This window comes from Primulina tabacum, chromosome 10 (genome assembly GCF_025594145.1).
Source record: "Primulina tabacum isolate GXHZ01 chromosome 10, ASM2559414v2, whole genome shotgun sequence".
In the NCBI taxonomy this organism is placed as follows: Eukaryota; Viridiplantae; Streptophyta; class Magnoliopsida; order Lamiales; family Gesneriaceae; genus Primulina; species Primulina tabacum.
Window position 1 is genome coordinate 11,507,799 of NC_134559.1, and position 21,684 is coordinate 11,529,482.

General features: G+C 35.8%; 1 protein-coding gene across 3 annotated transcripts; it reads left to right on the plus strand.

Annotated features, from left to right (window-relative positions):
- The first annotated feature begins 852 nt into the window (after positions 1-852).
- On the plus strand, positions 853-9,881 carry LOC142505347 (cadmium/zinc-transporting ATPase HMA3-like). 3 transcript variants are annotated; one of them, XM_075618299.1, is made up of 10 exons: positions 853-1,134; positions 1,720-1,941; positions 5,794-6,051; positions 6,176-6,273; positions 6,389-6,644; positions 6,735-6,872; positions 7,150-7,477; positions 7,557-7,759; positions 7,934-8,136; positions 8,239-9,881. In XM_075618299.1, exons 2-10 carry the CDS (start codon positions 1,740-1,742, stop codon positions 9,820-9,822), a joined length of 3,270 nt encoding a protein of 1,089 aa, XP_075474414.1. In that variant the 5' UTR covers positions 853-1,134; positions 1,720-1,739; the 3' UTR covers positions 9,823-9,881. The 3 variants fall into 3 exon arrangements, with proteins under 3 accessions (XP_075474414.1, XP_075474413.1, XP_075474415.1); XM_075618298.1 differs by having other exon boundaries at positions 853-1,130; positions 1,715-1,941; XM_075618300.1 differs by lacking the exons at positions 853-1,134; positions 1,720-1,941; positions 5,794-6,051 and having other exon boundaries at positions 6,185-6,273; positions 6,370-6,644.
- Positions 9,882-21,684: the final 11,803 nt, after the last annotated feature.

The following is a 21,684-nucleotide window of genomic DNA, read 5'->3' on the forward strand; positions in this document are numbered from 1 at the left end:
TGGTGTACAAAAAAAAGTATACATTTGTATAATTTTATGGTAATAATATGATGTATATAATATTAGTCATGTTTAAATAATTATGTATATCATATCACATTATTATAATACGGTGTCACAAGTTATTTTGTTTAAAAACTTTATAGACTTTTATACTTGTTGTATCCCTTACCGGGAGTGTGGGATGACGTCTTAACATCCTCCCAGGATTTATAACAAGTTTTTGAAAAATTTATTTTTATTATTTCTGAATAACATTATATTATATATTAAATATATACACAATAAATAACAGTAAAATAAATATTATTACTTTTGTTATCTTTTTCTTCTGTTTGGAGCTTGGAAAAGTATGGAGGACTTTTAGAGCTTCGTGCTGATAACGTGTTGTGAAAAACGTAAAAATTTATGGTAAAAAGTAAAAATCTCAAACTCTCAAAATTATAAAACTACACACTTTATAATATTTTTCTCTCAACTCAATTGTGATTTTCTTCACAAATGAGATATCTATTTGTAGAAAATCTTTACAAATAATCCAAAAATAAATTCATCATTACCTACATCATCATACACTAATTTTTAATATTTACAACTCTTATTTTCAACATTCAAATATTCAATACACACATTTTAAATATTATTTTTCAACACTAATAATCATTATATATAAAAACCCGTGTAATCAAGAAAAAGAAAAACTTGGCACATCTAAATCATCTACAATAAAGTGACTAAAAAAATAATTCTCCAACTAATTATTAAAGCTTGATTTTTTTAAACCAATAAAAATAAAGCAAAAAACATTGCTTTTGGGACATAAAATCTCTATATATAGAAGCACAAATCTCATGCAACTCTCCGCAGGTACCAAAGAACAGAATATGAGCCAACTGATATACAAAAAAATGCAAAGATAATGCATTTTACATGTGGATCCAACCATATTATTCTTAACTATTTATGCCTCACATCAATATCTTCACTAACAATATATAATCATGTATCCTCTCATCTCCGAGTAACATTTCCTTAAATTTCTCTCTACTTTCTTTTACATATATAAATAAAAAGCCTATTTCTTGCTTCATTTTTCGAATTTTATCACGCGAGTTTCGTTCATCAAAAAGGTTAGTTCAGTTTATCTTGCATAACACTGTTCATGAATGCGGCGTGTGTAACATCATATATATCCATGAGATGGATTCGGTAATTTCGAAACGAAAGGGGTTAGTTAGTATGTCTTTTAAATGTCAAAATTTTTGATTTCTTAAGAAAATCACGCATAAAATCTGAAGTCCTGTTTTATTCGAGTGACGATGATCATATCAAATATCGTGATTCTTTTTTTTCCTCAAGAAAATCACGAATAAAATTTGAATTTTTTTTTTATTCGAGTGACGATGACCGTATCTGCGCTAGTGTTATTGCCGTGTAGAATAGAGCTTGTTGGCATTTGCACGTGAAGAAGTGGTTTAAGAAGAATTTTAGAACCAGATGGTTTAAATGATATTTTGTGGACAAAATCCAATAATTCATTATTTCTGATATTATTATTATTATTTTGAAAAGTGTTTAATTATGTGGTAATTATGGAATCTGTCACATTAAATATTTTCTAAATTTATCATGAACTGCCAAACTTTCAAAGAGTAGGAACATGCATGCATGTTTAAATGTTTCTTGGATTTATTTTTATTTTTATTTTTTGCAGAAAAGTTGAAGAAGGATAAATAATTATGGATACCAATAAAAAGAAAGTGGGGAAACAATTTCAGAAAAGCTATTTCGATGTGTTGGGGCTCTGCTGTACATCTGAGATTCCATTAATAGAAAGGATTCTAAACTCACTCAATGGAGTCAAAGATTTCTCAGTAATTGTCCCGACTAAAACCGTCATCGTCGTTCATGACTCTCTCCTCGTTTCCCAGTCGCAAATAGGTAACTACATTTGTTATTACCGTCGTCGTCGCTTAATTCGTTTATGTTTATATCCATATAATTTTAATTGGTATGTGTTCACAATATTTTCTGATAAGAAATATATGTACAATATTGCATGATTTAGGGAAAATTATAATTTAGGTAATGTATAATTGTATCTTTGCGATTTTGGTCATCTATGTTGTCAGATTTCAGTTTTTATATGTTATCTTTTTTTTTTTAGTATTTTTCCTTATTTGACGTTAAAGTGCACGATGTCACATTATTGCTCTAGCAAAAAAGAGAATAAAACAATCAAAATATATGATTAAGACTCAACTGTGACAACACAGAGAGAATCGAAATTACAGAGAGGCGAAAGTAGAGAACGATATACAGTTTTTCTTACCCTTAAAAATTTATTAATAATTATGATCAATTCTACTTAGGTCTTGATGGAGATATTTAATTTTGTAGTGCTATAAATTGAACTTAATTATATAACATCATCATTTTAGTATTTTTGTGAATTGAATATATATATAAAATAGCATCCATTATGTAATGTGTCGTTTGCGTGGATTCCATTAAAGGCGTCACACTGAAAGTCAATAAATTTAATTTAGTGAATTTTTATCAAGTAGATGTATTTTAAGTGCTCTCCGTCTTTGAAAAATAAGTTTGAAATCCTTTCTCGAGTACTTAAAGACTTCTACCGAAACAAAATTCATCCATCCGAATACAACCTAAATTGTTGTTAGATGGCGAAACGAGTCGAAAGTTACGAGTGACATGACGTCAAGATGGTGCTAGGTTTATTCCAAACAAAGACAAAAATGCCAAAGAATGTACGTTATTATTGAATAAAGACCTATTTTTTTTACTAATTAGATAACTAAAATAAAATTTCCACCAACTTAAAAAATGAAAATTACATATTCACTTTTAATTTATTAAATAAAATAAAATTTTGGTATATGCATCCAGCAAGAAAAAGTTGAAGGAAAAGGGAAAAACCAGAGTTTGTGTTTTTCTCGCTGGAGCACATGAATTGTGCGTAAATTAGTTGCAGCTTTTTTTCCTGGTGTCGTCCCCACGTAAGTGGTGGGTGGGGTTATTTTGTATTGGAATATTGGATTAATAAATAAAGTTATCAATTATTGATAATAAAAATAATAATTTTTTTTAATAATAAAATCCATAAATACAGAATAAACTTCGAGCTAACGCAGTAGTCTGCAAATTATCATTATTATTGTCATGAATTAGAAAGGTGGCTTAGGTAATAAAGATGACTTACGCTTTGAATTATTATGTTCTCCACTAGCAATTTTTAATTTATTAGAATTTGGTTAAATCTAATAATGATGCGTGCAAGTCTTGTTCTCGAGCAAATGGTTTTTTTTTTTAGTTGGGATTATATATATATAATGATTTTCAAATACTTGCTTTACTTATAAATTTCTATATTTAAAATAATGGATAAATAAATTAAAATTGACTTACCCAATATGTAGTGGCTGAGAGAAAAATGTAAAAATTAGCAAGAGACGTTGAAATTAATATTAAGCTCGCAGAAAAAAATATCTACGTTTTAAATATGGTGTTCAGACAAAACTGGAAAGAGAATTTGGTGTGACTGACCTTACCAAAACAATAACAATAATGACCTCAAATATGATAATATAGTCTTGCAGGTAAACGAGTAGAGCCGAGTTGAATAGTATCAGGCTCGAGTTCGACTCGTTTAAAATTATTAAGCTCGCGAATTGCTCGAGTTTGGCCCGTTAATAGCTCGTTTATAATGTTAAACGAGTCTTACTCGAGCTCGGCTCGTTAAACGAGCTCGTTTTGGAGTTTGCCAAATATTCTTAGTCAAAAGTTCCACTAAGATACGAGAATTTAAGGGGAAGACTTCTTATTTATAGCATTCAGTCACTTCTCTGATACTCAAATTTTGATGTGGGACAATGAAATTTATTATTGTACACTCAAGCCCAACAAACTAGCCGAGCTCGAGCTCGAGAACATGGTCATAAGCTTACGATCTGAATATCCTTTTGCTCGATCTCGACTCGATAAAATTGTCGAGCTTGAAATCGGCTCGATAAGCTTAGCGAACGATATTGAACGAGTTTTTTTATTGAGGAGAGCTCCAAGTAGCTTGCAAACGGATTAATTTGTTTACATATCTAGTACATATATACACACACTTACATATACATGTGCATACACACACACACATACATGCATACCAACTATTCATCTCTCTCTAACTATATAACATGTTCCCATAAAACTTAGAATAAACAGTACTATAAACATATAAGGTTGCGTTTTGATTGGAGCATTTGAATTTGAATTGGTTTTTAAAGGAAGAATTAAAAATGACTTCCAATTGTAGTGAATTTGAAAGTCATCCAAACGACTCAAAAGATAACAAGTTGAGATCTGAAATATATTATCGAGTGGATTTTTTTCCAAATAAACCAATAAATTTATTATTATGGATTTGAAATCCATCCATCTATAAAAATTATATAGACTTAGCAAAATTCAAACAAAATTGTACCAATCAATACACATAATACGTATTTTAGGTGTATGCTGATTTTCAAAAACTCTTGGACTGTTTATTTCGTGGGATGTGATCATACGTATATAAATCATATTGAGATTATTAAACAAATTTCATATAACGTGGAATAATGATTGATAAGAAATAACATTTTTGTTTTGATTGATCAATTTTCTGATTGAAATTATGATTAAGTTACGAGTTATATTTTTGTCATTTATTTATAATAAATAATATTATTTTTATTTTGTATTTGTAAAATTGAGATTTTGATTTTTTTTTTGAAGAATGTAAATTATTATTAATTCACATTTAAGTTATTTTAATTTTTCACCAAAATTATTAGGCATCAATATTATTCATTTTTTCAAAAAAATCAAAATTAATAAATCGAATAATTTTTTGAGAAAAGTGCATTTTTAGTCTTGTAATTTTGTCGTTTTGCGATTTTAGTTCTATATGTTATCAAATTTCAGTTTTATTCATATATTTTTCGATTTTTGGCAATTTTAAGGAGTGCTTATATGACACTACATATGAGCGCTGCATTGGTGCCACACCAGTGTCACGTTACAAAATGAATAAAATTACCAAAAAATAAAGATAACAGATTAAAACTGAAATTTGACAATATAGAAGATTAAATTGTAAAGAAACAAACGTACATGATCAGAAACACAATTTTCACAAAAACAATTTCCATGAATGAGGATAAAATCAGATGAAATATACTAAACAATATCTTAAATTATTTTATTTTCATTCATGTTTTATAATTTTTTTTTAAATGGGGTTTTCATATACTATTTTTTGGAAGTAAATGTAATGTAATTTTCCTCTGTAAGAAAGAGTATTAATTAACAAATAAATTTTTTTTTAAAAAAAAAACACTCATTCGTGTCCGTATCAAGACGATATTATAGCAAATATTAACTCTTTCACCATATGTATTGGTGTTACCTCGCAATAAAGGCAAAAACTTCTGTCAGACGGTCTCACAGGTCATATTTTGTGAGACCGATCTCTTATTTGGGCCATCCATGAAAAAATATTTCTTTTTATGCTAAAAGTATTAATTTTTATTGTGAATATCGGTAGGGTTGAATCGTCTCATAGATAAAGATTCGTGAGACCGTCTCACAGAAAACCTACTCCACAATAAATGTCTCACATACATGAACAAGCTATTCTTAATCAGTGTGACATAGTGTATTGAGAACCTATTGATTATTGCTGTTAGGTACCTCCTATGTAGTCTATATTTGTCTACTTTATTATTTGATTTGTGACAGTTAAGGCGTTGAATCAAGCAAGATTGGAGGCAAATGTGAAAGTGCATGGGACAAGTAATTACAAGAACAGATGGCCTAGCCCTTATTCCATTGGTAGTGGTGCATTGCTTTTGCTATCACTCCTACAATTTTCATATGGTCCCCTTAAATGGTTAGCCATTGGTGCCATTGCTGTTGGGATCATACCCATTTTCTTGAAGTCCGTTGCTTCGGTTCGGAACGGTACGCTTGACATCAACATCCTCGTTCTGATAGCGGGTATGTTACCGAATCGTTTACTTGATATGTTACCTAAAATTAAACCATGAGTTTGAAGTTGAGAGTAGTACTGGAATTGCTTTATATATATTGAGACCTCCCTAACAAGTTCTGAATATTCCAGTTTCAGGATCAATTGCTCTTCATGATTACTGGGAAGCTGCCACAATTGTATTCCTGTTCACGATAGCCGAATGGCTCGAATCCAGGGCCAGCCACAAGGTATGTAAGCAGATCACTGCACCAGCCCTTCTCATGATAAACTACCCTTTTTATCTGAAGTTTATATGTAGCACATCGGATGACATCCAATGTCAGATTTGTTACAACCTTATAGGCCACTTCCATTATGTCATCCTTAGCAAACGTAGTTCCCCAGCGAGCCATCCTAGCCGAAACTGGTGAAGAAATCAATGCAGATCAAGTCAAATTAAACACCATTCTTGGTGTGAAGACCGGTGACACAATACCTATAGACGGGGTCGTTGTGGAAGGGAACTGTGAAGTAGAGGAAAAAAATTTGACAGGTGAATCATTTCCTGTGGCTAAGCAGAAAGACTCCAAAGTTTGGGCTGGCACAATCAATATTAATGGTGATAATATATATCATTTGATCTTGTATTGATGTCTAGTTTGCAGTATATGTGATCATGAAATTTACACGTTTTGGGGGATGTTTGTAGGCTATATTAGTGTTAAAACAACTGCAGTAGCAGAGGATTGTGTAGTGGCAAAAATGGCAAAGCTTGTTGAAGAAGCTCAGAACAACAAATCCAGAACACAGCGATATATCGACAAGTGTGCAAAGTATTATACACCAGGTAAAATCAACCTTCCTTTCAATTTTTTCGCTGTCCTGAATTCGTAGGATCAAGCGTCCACTGCTTCATCAATACTATCTCATGATAATTGATTTCATTCAAATGTTTAAAATGTACAATAGAACAAACACACCTTCCAATAATTTTGCCGTATAAAGGAGTCTCTCAACAAGTTTCAATAACTTTGCCACATAGGGAGTCTCTCGGGATAGTTGTGTCAACGATTGATACAAGAAAATGAAGTTTACTCAACTTTTTTTTGTTAAATTTCTTGCAGCGATAGTGGTTATATCTGCGTCTTTGGCTTTAGTTCCCTTGGTATTCCGAGTCCACAACAAGAGAGACTGGTATCATTTAGCTCTGGTGGTCTTAGTGAGTGGATGCCCTTGTGCACTTCTTCTGTCCACACCCGTAGCCATGTTTTGTGCACTTTCGAAAGCTGCAACACTAGGAGTTCTGATTAAAGGGGCGGAGTATCTCGAGACATTGGCTCGGATAAAGATCATGGCTTTTGACAAAACTGGGACGATAACTCGGGGAGAGTTTTTGGTGGCAGATGTGAGATCATTGCAGGATGACATTACCTTGAACACTTTGTTATATTGGTAGTGATTCTTTAGTCAAATTGTATCGCTTTTGCGTTCAAATAACGGGATCTTGATTGTCTTCCTGTAAACAATACAGGTTGTCCAGCATTGAGAGCAAATCAAGTCATCCAATGGCAGCTGCTCTGATAGATTTTGCTAGAGAATATGGCATTGAGCCGACGCCTGATAAAGTGGAGAGATTTCAGAATTTTCCAGGAGAAGGGATTTGCGGAAGAATTGATGATGTTGAAGTATACGTGGGAAACTCAAAACTTGCTTCAAGAGCAGGGTGTACTGCTGGTAGAATAACTCAACCACTTCAATCTTTGGTTACCCAAAATATCTTTTTGACAGAGCAACTTAAGATTTATAAATTTTAAACAAAATTCACTTACTGTGCAGGGCGATTGCCCTTCTTATCCCAACTGGATCATCTTTTCTTGATCTTTGCTTGAAATTTTTCTCAAAATCCAGTTCCCAAATTAGAAGGTTACGACGTTGAAGGAAAGTCCATCGGCTATGTTTTCTTGGGGTCATCTCCGGCTGGTGTTTTCTGTCTCTCAGATATGTGCCGAACAGGTGCAAAGGAAGCAATCAACGATATCAAGTCATTACGCATCAAAACTGTGATGTTAACTGGAGATAGTCATGCAGCTGCCAAGCATGCACAAGCTCAGGTAAGATCGATCAACAGTTGTACCAAATATGATTTCATTTTCAAGATTTTAAATTATTTATCACAGGAAATAGAACAAGCTCATAAATTTTTTTCCCATCAGCTAGGGGGTGCTTTAGATGCCATTCATGCAGAACTCCTACCAGAAGACAAATCAAGAATCGTAACCGAATTGCAAAAAGAAGGTCCAACTGCCATGATTGGTGATGGCGTAAACGATGCTCCTGCATTAGCCACGGCAGATATTGGCATCTCCATGGGAGTCTCAGGCTCAGCACTTGCAACAGAAACAGGAGGCATTGTTCTTATGTCAAACGACATCCAAAGAATACCGAAAGCTGTACGATTAGCCAAGAAACTGAGAAGAAAAATCATTGAGAATGTGATAATATCGATTTCAACTAAGGCTGCCATTGTAGGACTGGCTATAGCAGGCCATCCACTCGTCTGGGCTGCGGTGCTTACTGATGTTGGAACGTGTTTGTTGGTGATCTTTAACAGCATGCTGCTACTTCGAGGAACACCTACACGAGGGAATAAATGGAGTCGATCAAATGCTCACGAGCACAAACACAGACACAAGTGCCATACTACAGACAGTTCATCTCATACTCATGATTCTTGTTGTTCTGATATCGAATCTCAGAAGAAACTTGAGCTTCAATCGTGCTCATCCAAGAAGTGTGCCTCCAAATGTGGTTCAGGTAATACAAGTTCAGCATCTTATGGGAGTAAGAAATGCTCGATTTCTGCTAAAGAGGATGGTTCCAATTCACATCGCCCTCCACAAAATGAGGCCAAAACTAAAGATTATCAATGCTGCACCAAAGTTTCTCAAGATTTGTCAAGGCAGAAAGCACACAAGCATGGTTTTTCTGAAAATGCAGTATCTTGTAAGAGTGAAAAATGCCCGGATTCCTCCAAAGAGCATGGTTCCGATGCAAGTCGCCACCCACATTACGAGGTCACAATTACCAATCATCACTATTGTAGCAAAGACACTCTAGATTTGAAATCACAGAGTGTACAGACTCATGTTCGTTCAGATAATTCAGCATCTTGTTGGAGTATGAATTGCTCGATTTCAGCCAACGAGCATAGTTGCAATGCACGTCACAGTCCACAGAATGAAACCAAAGCTGTCAATCATCAATGCTGTGGCAAAGTTGATCAGGATTTGGAATCACAGATCGCACACCATCATATTCTTGGTTGTTCTGAAAATGAAGAATCATGTAAGAGTAAGAAATGTCCGATTCCGGTCAATGAGCATAGCTGCAGTTCAGACTTCCACGTGCCAATGGTTATCGATCATCAATGCTGTGGCGAAGCCGCTCATGAATGTTCTGAAAATGCAAGCTGCAGCAAGAAAAACGATCACATAAAATCAGCTCATCCGCACAAGGGATGCCATGAAACGCATAAATGTGAGCAGGACAATCAGAATCCGCCCATATCACACAAGCAAGAGACATCTCACGACTGTCACGAAAAGAACGAAAAGTTCTGTGCTCATACGTCAAGAAACCAGGAAGCTAGCCATCCCGGATGCGAAAACATCGCTTCTGAAGCTGGTAGACATCTAAGTTCTACGTTAAATATGTTAGAATGCAAGGCTCTGAAGGCTTGTATGGCGTCAAACAGGACCAATCCAAATGGAGGCTTATCAGAAATTGTAATCGAGTGAAGTAACAGAAGTGTAAAATTGGTAATGGATAACTTCTTCCAACAAATAATCCCTTAGAAGATATGCATAAATTTAAGGGAAAATAATGTAAAACCCAAACAAAAATATATCCATCTTTAAAACGTCCAGCAAAAAAATGATTCCTCAAAAAATCTGTATTGAAAATTTCCCGACAGAATGTCAAAATTCGACTATTTTTCTCTCTAATGCACTATTCATTTTATGATAAATGCTTGTTGACTATTAATTGTTCCAGAGTCCTTGACTTTCTTGCGTTGAAGAACTGAACAACTCTGATGTTGAGCTTGGATAGATGTATTTGATTTGGAGATAAATATATGATTTGAGAAAGAATTCGAGGGACTAGTGTATTTGAAATCCATGGTAGATAACATTGAAATTAAATAATTTTTCATGGAGTGGATTTGAAATTCACTTCAATTTTATCCATGTAAACCAGACAGATCTCTCATGTCCATCCATTTAAATGTAACCTAAGTGAATCAATGATTGATCAAGGAAAAGATTCTTTGTGATGGAAATATCACATACAAGAATATAACTAACAAATATATGAAGGAAAAAGCAACACAATGATTTTACGTGGTTCGATCCATTGACAAGATCTATATCCACGCGAGTTTCCGCTAGAGCAGAGTTTGATTACGATGCAATCAAAATACATGCTCACTAAAGAATTCGCTCTTGATTTTTCTATACACTAGTTTACAAAATCACGCTCGAATTCTTCTTTGTTTAAGAGCTATTTCTATCAGATGGTTCGGGACGTTCTCTTCTCGTGTGCAGTATGTGTACCACCTTAGATTCGACGACTGCCCCAATTGTACCAAGACGAGTCTTTCCAGTTTACTTATGTTCTCACTCACACACACGCTACACAACTTCCCAAAGGGACACTCATCACAGAATTGTCCCAAGTCAAGCACGCTTAACTTTCGAGTTCTTATTTGATGAACTCCTGAAAAGAAGATACACCTTCTTAATATAAGTAGTATCTATAAAATCTTTTAAACGCTCCTCAACTACAGAGTCTCATACTTGAACAGTTTTGGAATCGTACTCATTCCGATGTTGGATTGGTTCATTTATGATCCTTTCGCCTTGAAGCCTACCAGGAGGCACTCATTGTCCGTGCAATCTCCTGGCATTGGCGATCAACCTTCAGACTCTTCAGCCCCAGGCGTAACATACCCACTAGCTTTTGCTTGGTTCGGGTAAGAGAGATCGGCTCTGTTACCAACTGTAACGCCACAGATTCGACGATTGTCTCCACTGTACAAAAATGAGTCTTTCTAGAGTGTTTATGTCCTCACTCACACGCACCCTAAGAAACTTCCCAGGGAGTCACCTATCCCAGAATTGGTCCAAGTCAATAACGCTTAACTTTAGAGTTCATATTTGATGAACTCTCGTAAAGAAGAAGCTCGTCACATAAAAACCTCCTGAGAAGTTTCCTAGATTGCGTGTGAATGAGGAAATAAACACGCTATAAAGATCCGTCTTGATACAATGGTGACAACTGTTGAATTTGGAACGTTACGGTATGAATGGCTTAATATTTCATCAAGCATTTCTTTTATTATTCATGGATCGGATGACAGATAATATTTGCAAATGCTTTAAAAAAAGTGATTATGCCTTTTTCTTTACAAAATTTTTGCAAATTTTGTATAGAAAAAGTCTATAATAAATTTTTTTAAGAATTTGCAACACTCTCTTAATCCATAAGTGAATCAATAGGGGCACTCGGTTTTCTCATGGTGATGTTTTGGATGATGTTGAGCCCATTATGGATTTACTAGATTTTAATTAAAAGAAAAGCAATATTTGGCCGTACAACATATATTTAGCTATTTTATTATTTCCTCATTCTACAACATAAATTTAGCTATTTTATTATCTCCTCATTTTAGCATTCAATATTGTTTTTATTATTTGCTTGGTGTTTGAACTTCGGCATTGATTTGGCTTTATCATAAGACACTGTTGCAAGAAGAGATCTCGTCACTTCAGTCATGCAAGGGAAGTATGTATTTTTCAGCCCATTTGCATGCGTGCATCTGTTTTCATTTTAGGCTATTGTTTTAAATTTCAATTTTTTAGTTCTTATTTGTTTCGTTATTGTTTAGATTAAAAAAAATAAAAAAAATAAAAAAGCTCTGCACGGTCATGATCATCCCAATTTCCACAGCCCAAAACACTGGCACGTGCTGTGCTTCTCATGTGCAATTAATTATATAGAAGTGAGATAAAATATTTGCTGTGAGATTTCTTAAGTATTCTTAGCGAAATAATTCGTATTATCAAAATCTCTTGTCTTCTTTGTTATTAATAATAAAGTGATCACCTTGAGAGGTTTAAAGTGGACGTAGCCTAATTTATGGATGAACCACTATAAATACCGATGTCTATCTTATTGATATTACTTATGATGTTCCGCTATGATGGTACCTCGTTTATTTCCATGATATCCCAAAAACTGTTATCAGAGCGAGGTTTTGAAATACTATAAGAAGTCCTCGTATTAGGGAAGTGATTCTTTTGTGTTCATGTTTTGACGATTAATTTGTTGGTTTGAGATAAAAGATTTATTGTGGATTTCTTGTGTTCTGGGTGAAATAATTTGTATTCTCAGTCTCTTGTGTTCTTTGTTATTAATAAAAAAATGATCTCTTTGAGATGTTTAAAATGAACGTAACCCAATTTATGGGTGAACCACTATAAATACTGGTGTATATCTTATTCGTTGTTGATATTACTTATGATATTTTGCTGCGATGGTACCTCGTTAATATTCCTGATATTTTAACAACTGGTATCAGAGCGAGGATCTCAAATACTATAAGAAGTCCTCGTATGTTCTATGATTACAGCTTAGTACGAACTTCTACATCAAAAAAGGCTTTCTAGACAGTATTAGGGAAATAATGATAGCAGTCACAAAATATGGAGTTACGCACAAGCAAGATGATTAACCTTAATGGCACTAATTATCAACTTTGGAAAAATAACATGAAAGATCTTCTATCCGTCACCAAGATGCACCTACCGGTGTTCAACGAGTCTAAACTAGATGATAAATCAGACGTCGAATGGAATTTTGAGCATGAACAAGTCTGTGGGTACATCTGACAATTTGTCGATGACAACGTGAATAATCACACCTGTAACGAGACACATTCTCGTAAGCTTTGGACAAAGTTGGAGACACTATATACCTCCAAAATTGGAAATAACAGATTGTTTTATTAAGCAAGCTTGTCAAGGTTCGATACAAATAAGGAACTCGGGTCGCAGCCATGTGAACAAGATTCAAGGATTCGTGGAGCAGTCAACAAGTATGGGCATAAAATTTGATCACGAGGTGATAGCTCTGATTGTGTTAGCTTCATTAACCAGAGTCTTGGGAGACTCTGAAAGTATCACTCACGAACACAGTACCAAGAAAAGTCGTGAGTATGGACTTCATCAAAAGTTGCCTCTTGAATGAAGAGATGAGCCCGAGATCTCAAGGAGAATCTACTTCACAGTCAGATGTTTTGGCTGTTGAGTCAACGGGGACAAACATCAAGATTAAGAAAAACACAAATCAAAAGCCAAGAAGAAGCAAGTCTTCGGATAGATATGCCAACACAAAATTTTATCTTTGTGGAGAAAACGGACATATTAAAAAATATTGTCGGCAACCGAAAAACAAAAATGAAACCGACGACGAGCAAACAAATGTCGTTGACGATATCAATTGAAACGTCTACTCATTTTAAAAAGTGCGGAAATTTTTTTTTTAAAAAAAGATCTCATTTTGAAAATAATCATTTAATTAAATCGCATGCATGCACTCCTACTTAAAAACATCATTTAAAAATCATCACGAGTAATTACCAATAAAATATACCGCAGTAAAGGCGAGTAAAATCCTAACATCAATTATGAAATAAAACAGCGTATAAAATCGTCGTATCCTCCCCAAACATAAAATCATAATGTGCGAAAAAATCATAGGTCCTCGGGTCGTGTCGTCCACCAGGTCCTGACTCAGAGTCTAGCACCTCCAGTCTCCTCGACATCGAACTCACCTGCATCACACACGCCTAGTGAGTCTAAAGACTCAACATACATGTACCAGTAATAACAAGTACATATACGTAGCACACAGCAGTGAAAAATATCATTCTCAACATAACTTTCATGAACTTAAAAGCGTAACGTACACGTGTCATATAAAATCATATCGTGTCAAATCATGTCATGTCGTATCATCGTATACGTGTCAAAACAGCTCATCAAATCAGCATAAACTTAAACATTTTCATTTAATTGAATTCAGTTCATTAGTTATGACTTTCGTATCAGCTCTATCGTATCAGCTCTATCGATGGATCCATCTATAAAACCGTGGTACCCGGCGGCAGGGGACATCAGCGACAGCATTACCCGCCAACTGAGCCCGGGCCTCAGCTCATCATATCTCATGTCATCGTATACATATACATCGTCAGTCACAACCAATTCTCATCCTTCAAAAATATAATCATTTTCATCACTTAATAAAAACATGCATATACGTAAGTTTTTCTTTAAACCAAGCATGCGACATATTTATCATATTTGCTTAAAAATCGTAAATATAATGAATAAACATTTAAAATATCATAAATTTGTGCTCACGGCTCTGCCAAGAACAAAATCTCACCCCGGGTGCAAAATGACCATTTTGCCCCTGAAAACCCGAAATTTATCGTTTCAACCCTGGACTTCTAGAATTTACCCGAAGCTTACTAATCACCTTAAAATCTCCCAAAACATTTTTATAAGTTTGCCTAGACGTAAATTCGAGCCTAAATCACAACTTAACCGATTCGTTTTAAAATTTGGACCGAGGTCTCGGTTTTAACCCGAATCGACTCGAAACTTAACCAAATTCTTCCCAACTTTCCACCATGTCTTATAAACACTTAATAGACCCTAAAAAAATGTCAATAAGCTGCTAATCCAAGGCTGCAATTTCCAGAACCTAACTTCATCTCTCGGTCCTATCTCATTATGCCACCTCACATGCACATTGAAAAAGGATCAGTTTTAGGTGTTCAAATGCGCAACGGAAGCAACAAAATTTTCGAAAATGATATTTTCTAACATAAAATTTTCGAGCACCTCTAGTACTAGTGTGTAACATATACAAAACACAAAATGACATTCATAGGGTGTTAAGATAATTACCTATCAATCTCAAAGATTGATGTAATGGCTCCAACCAAGTTGTAAACAACTTGGCTCTTCAAAGGCAAGACAAATCTACAAGCTCTCCTCCTTTGAGCACTGCTTGCTCAAATATTAAGCCCACCACTTGCTAACTAGAACCATTCTTACTTTGCACTAGAAAAGTAAGAAGATTTTTCAAAGAGAAGTGCAAGAATTCCTCAACAATTGAAGAACAAAATTGAGAGAGAAAAGGAGATGCAAATTTCGGCCAAGTGAGGGAGGGAAAGAGAGTGAATGAGTTGTCTTGGTGTGTGAAAATGTAGAGACCAACTTTAGCATGCCATGCAATTTTTTAATTAAAAGTAATCCACAACCTTTCACCTCCCAAGCATGCAATTTGACTTGAGCTTGTAACTATTACAAGGCCCATTGACTTTTATTTTAAATGTCTCAAACACATTTGAGTCCATTTAAAGTTTACTTGATTTTACTCAAGCCCACTAGTTTAATAATTATTTCTAATTGGACTCTACAAGGCCCAATGTAGTTTAATTAATTCAACACTTGAATTAATTTAATTATTTGGACTCTACTAGGCCCACTAGTATTTAATTAATTCAACACTTGAATTAATTTAATTTAGTCCATAATCATGTTTATGAAAATCACAATTTTCAAGTACATTATTTATTTGGCCAACTTTTAATTTAGGAATACTTTCATAAATTAAAATTTACATTTTTTCCTCATAGAAGTTATACTTCTATTTTTCCTTACACTTATAAACTCATTTATAAGCCGTTTAACACATTGAACTATTTTAACTTCTCAACGAGATCTAGAAAGCTAGTACTTGTGTGGCCCTCAATGGTTCATTTATACAACTAGCCGTGGGTTCACATCTCCATGTGATTCGGACTAAACATGTCCTTATACGAGCATACCCCAATTGCTCCATTCTTACTTATCAACTCCTTGATAAGAAGAATGTCAGAACTCAAGTCTGATAGTACCCAACCAATCATGTTAAACGCCTAGCAGCATTGCTTACATGATTCCCTAGGTATCAAATGATAGTGCCTGCAAGAACCATTTAATTATGGTTAGCGTACAGTACGGTCCCTTTAACTCATATATCCCGACCGATTCGACAACCATTGGTATATCGAGAGTTGTCAATGAATCGATACTATGTGTCATGTCGTAGTTGCATCGATGGTGTAATCTATGAAACCCATTTCATAATTACCACCATACTCTGATCAGAGATTTCATACTACATACATATAGGATATCCATACCCGAAGGTAAGCGTTGAATCCCCGACTACAATGCATCGACTCCTATATGTTTCGACAGAACACCCAACTTTGCCATTTGATGACCCCATGAGAGTCGGTAAACAAGTCAAAGTGTAATTCTAGCCCATAGAGTCTCAATGTTGTCCCAGGTCATAAGAACTAATGGTGTACAACCATAAACTAGGACGTTTTCACTCGATAAGTGAGAACCACTTGGAAAGTCCTTTATGGAGGGTTGTTCAGTGCACTCTACAAGGAGCACCTATCTGCATGCTCGGACATCACAATGTCCCCTACCAATGAAACATGATACTCACATCGCAGATACTAGTCTCGAACTCGAGCGGCCTATATCCTTCTTAGCGGCGGCTGAATCGATTAGAAACTGTTTAGAATATACAGTATTCCAAATATGAGTTTCATGATACTCATCATATGAGCATCTCATATTCTTTCTACTATTTGTATATTCAAGGTCTTTATCTATGCAACTAGCATGAGTATACAGATAAAGATGTGCCAAAACAATAATTTCAAATATTATTAAAATAAAGATTGTTTATACATAGAGTTTCATTATGAACACTCGGCCAACACTTGGCTCGACGGGCGCCTACTCTAACAATCTTCCACTTGCACTAGAGCCAACTACCCATATGCTTCAAACCCATCGATTCGCATTGCTTCTCGAATAATGGTCCAGGTAAAGGCTTAGTTAGTGGATCAGCAACATTATCTGCGGAGCCGACTTTGTCAATCGAGATTTCTCCTCTCTCCACAATCTCTCGGAGGATGTGGTACTTTCTCAATACATGTTTGGACTTCTGATGAGACCTCGGCTCCTTTGCTTGAGCAATGGCTCCCGTGTTGTCACAAAACACCGGGACAGGAGCAACTCCATTAGGAATGACGCCCAACTCTTGGACGAAATTACTTATCCAAACAGCCTCCTTTGCTGCATCTGATGCAGCAATGTATTCTGCCTCAGTGGTGGAATCCGTTGTACTGTCTTGCTTGGAACCCTTCCAAGAGACAACAACACCATTGAGCATGAATATGAACCTAGAGGTTGACTTCGAGTCATTGATATCGCTTTGGAAGCTAGAGTCGGTATAGCCTTCTAATTTTTGTTCCCCACCCCCATAGACCAAGAACAACTTATTGGTCCTTCTCAAATACTTGAGGATGTCTTTCACAGCTTTCCAATGTGGAAGACCGGGGTTCAATTGATATCTACTCACTACACTTAGTGCGAAAGCCACGTCAGGACGTGTAGATATCATCTCATACATGATGCTACCAATCGCAGATGCATACGAAATGCATGCCATCGCCTCTATCTCTGCATCAGTCTTCGGAGACATAGACTTGGATAGGGACCCGCCATGACACATTGGTAGATGTCCTCTCTTGGACTCATCCATCGAGAACCGCTTCACGATGGTATCAATGTATATGGACTGGGTGAGACCAAGCAATCTTCTTGATCTATCTCTATAGATCTGTATTCCCAATACAAAAGATGTTTCACTGGGTGAACTGCATCGAGAACTTACTCGCTAACCATATCTTGGTTGATTGCAACATTCCTACATCATTCCCAATGAGTAAAATGTCATCAACATAAAGCACTAGGAATGTCACAGCACTCCCACTGACCTTCTTATACACGCAGGGTTCCTCCGGATTCTTAGTAAAACCAAACTCTTTGATTGTACTGTCGAATCTAAGGTTCCAACTCCTAGATGCCTGCTTTAGACCATAAATAGATCTTTGAAGTTTGCATACCATATGCTCACTTCCGACAGATGTAAACCTTTCAGGTTGAGACATGTAAATCTCTTCCTTTATATCCCCATTAAGAAAGGCTGTCTTGACATCCATCTACCATATCTCATAGTCACACCATGCAACTATGGCTAGCAATATCCTTATGGACTTGAACATTGCAACTGGAGAAAAGGTTTCCTCAATGTCAACTTCTTGTCTTTGAGTATATCCTTTTGCCACCAATCGCGCCTTGAAGGTCAATACCTTCTCATCCGCCCCAAGTTTCCTCTTGTAAATCCATTTACACCCTATGGGAACAATTCCCTCAGGTGGATCCACGAGATTCCACACTTGGTTCGAATGCATGGAATTCATCTCAGATTCCATCGCTTCAAGCCACTTGGATGAATCGGCATCAGATAACGCTTCCTTGAAGGTCCTTGGATCACATCATGGTTAGGCTCATCATGGCCTTCTTCAAGAAGCAGACCATACCTCATAGGTGGTCTCGAGACTCTCTCAGATCTTCTAGGAGCTTGTATCTCCTCTCTTGTCTCTTCGGGTGTGGGTTCTATAATTGTGGGTGTCTCTCGAACCTCTTCGAGTTCTATCATCTCCCCTTTTCTATCCAATAGAAATTCCTTTTCCAAAAAGGTTTCATTTCTAGAAACAAACACTTTTGTTTCTTGGGTATGATAGAAATAGTATCCAACTGAATTCCTTGGATATCCCACAAAGTAACATAAAATGATCGACTATCCAATTTATCTCCCACTACCTGCTTCACATAAGCAGGGCAACCCCATATTCTAAGATAAGAATATTTGGGAGACTTACCCATCCATATCTCATATGGTGTCTGCCTTTGAATGGACATTTAGTGGAATATCTTTCAATTTTAAGTTATAGAGATCGTTTTCAAGTTCACCAGTACCAATCAAACATTCATTCTTGTAAATATTGCAAACACCTTTGCTAAAGAAACAAGAATATCCATCTTTATCAACATAGAAATGGAAACAATGTTTTTTCATCAAATCAGGTACAAACAAAATATCTCTTAAAAATTAACTTAAAATTATTGTTCAACAATAAGTAAACATCTTCAACAGCCTTGGCAGCAACTCTTGCCCCATTGCCCATCCTCAAGAAGGTCTCATCTCTACTTAGTCTCATACTTCTTCCCATCACCTGCAAATCATTACATAGATGTGAGCCACAGCCGGTATCGAATACCCAAGAAGTAGAGTTAATTGAAATGTTTACTTCAATGTAGAACATACCATTTTCAGAACTTTTCTGAGCAAAATATTCTTTGCAATTAAGCCTCCAATGTCCAGGCTTCTTGCAGTGATGACAAACATCACTAGTCTCGTCAGCCTTAACTAGTGTGGCTGCCACGACGGGATTCGGAGATTGCCTCAACAAGGGCACGTTCTTCTTGGGATATTGGAAAAAACGCTTCTTTCCCTTCCCATGTGGATCAATCTTCGTACCAGATGAAGAACCCACATAAAGAACCAACTTCTCTTTCTTGATGGTGGATTCAAACGTAACAAGCATGTTAACCAACTCCTCAAGGGTCGGCTCTAGCTTGTTCATGTTGAAATTCACCATAAAAGGATCAAATAAGCTAGGCAGCGATAAGAGCAACACGTCGGTGGTCAACTCCGAAGGCAACATCAGATCCATGCCAACGAGCATGTCCACGAGCCCAATCAACTTCAGGCCATGCTCATGGACCGAGGCCCCATCTCGCATGCGCAAAGTGATCAGCTCCTTGACGGTAGCATACCTAAGAGGTCGTGTTTGCTCACCAAAGAGCTCCTTGAGATGCAAATGAATGTCAGCAGCACTCTTTGCATCCTCAAAACGCCTCTGCAGCTCATCATTCATAGAAGCCTGCATATAACACCTGGCTTTCAAGTCATGGTCACACCATTCCTTGTAAGTCTGCAATTCCTCAGGAGTGCAGTCAGTCGGAGCCTCAACAGGGGGCGACTCAGTCAGTGTATATGCTATCCTTTCCGAATTCAAGACAATTTTTAGGTTTCTTAGCCAATTGAGGTAGTTAGGTCCGATTAATACGTGTTTGTCGAGTATTGCAGATAGCGGATTGCGAATCGAAGACATTGTCAAAAATTGTACTGAAAAGTATAACAGATAAATGTTAATGACTATTTTAAAATATTTAGTAAGATATAAAGTATGGACTTTTACTTTATAAATGTTTACTCCCACTGTTTTGACATCTTTCACTACCCTCTAGTGAAAACGGGAAACTCCTTTCCTCAGTAGGTACGCAAGGTCCAATTAGCGAATCATGATCCCGAATAATATCAGGCAATCACAATTCCTAAAAGGTAGTTTCCAATTGCATCTCAATGCAACCCTCTACGTAAACTTTTGTCTCACGTTTGATTAGGACCCAATAATATGACGTCGTTCATCTTTACGTGTCAAGCCTTACCCATCGATGTTGAACCTTAATGGACGGTCGCCATGAGTTCCCTCAATAATATGAGCCGAAATCATGGGAGTTCTACGTAGTTCACATTACCATGTCAATGGATGTCACAGCTTTCCGGCACACAGGGCCACCCTAATAATATGAGCCGAGCCCCGAGCACGGGTAGAGTTCATCATTAACCCATTGTCGATGGAAGACATGGAAATTATAAACAAATTTATAATTCTCCTTTTCGGGCTTGATATTAATTTTGAATCTTACTCAAAATGAGGGTTTTTAATTTTGAAAGGTCTCATCATTAATTTTATTTAAAAGCTCGCCATGTTTGATCGTATGTTTGCCGGATTCATGCAACTTTGTTATTATCATAATAATAACGCACATACTCATTATTTATAACATATCATGCATATATTATAAACAGTAAACAAAACAAAGATGATCAATCGCCCCAAAACTAATGGCCCGTGTGAGCTAAACACGGGTCTAGGTCCAATCCTAGGGAAATGCATGAGATGCAAATGCAACTATTACATTAGCTTCCAATATTTACATGTCTTCGATCTTCATAATCATCATGGCCACCATCTTCCAATCTGTATCATCCACTATACTAATATTTACAAATAAATATCCATGGCAAATAGGGATACATCTCATGGGATGGGAACGGGCCATAAACCAAGCTCACTTTATAAATTGATAATTATTACAATCATTCAACACAAAATATCCTAGCATACACCTAGCAAATTGGGCTTGGGCTTTTGATCATCCTTCATGCATAATATCACATATCATACACCATCAATTAGTTATCACAATAATTAATTGATACAATATTATATATCTTGATCCAATCACTAACCGCCACGATTATAAACTAAATTAACAAAGTATACAAATACATTTGTCTACTTTCTAATTAATTTATTTATAACCGAATTTCTTGCAAATCACAATTTACTATAAATAATTAAAGTTCAACTTCAATTATTTATTTCATGAGAAAATATTTGCAAATTTTGTAAATTTAAACTTAAGGGCCCAAAAAATCATTTTTCACCAAAAACATTTTGGCCCATTTAAATTTCACAA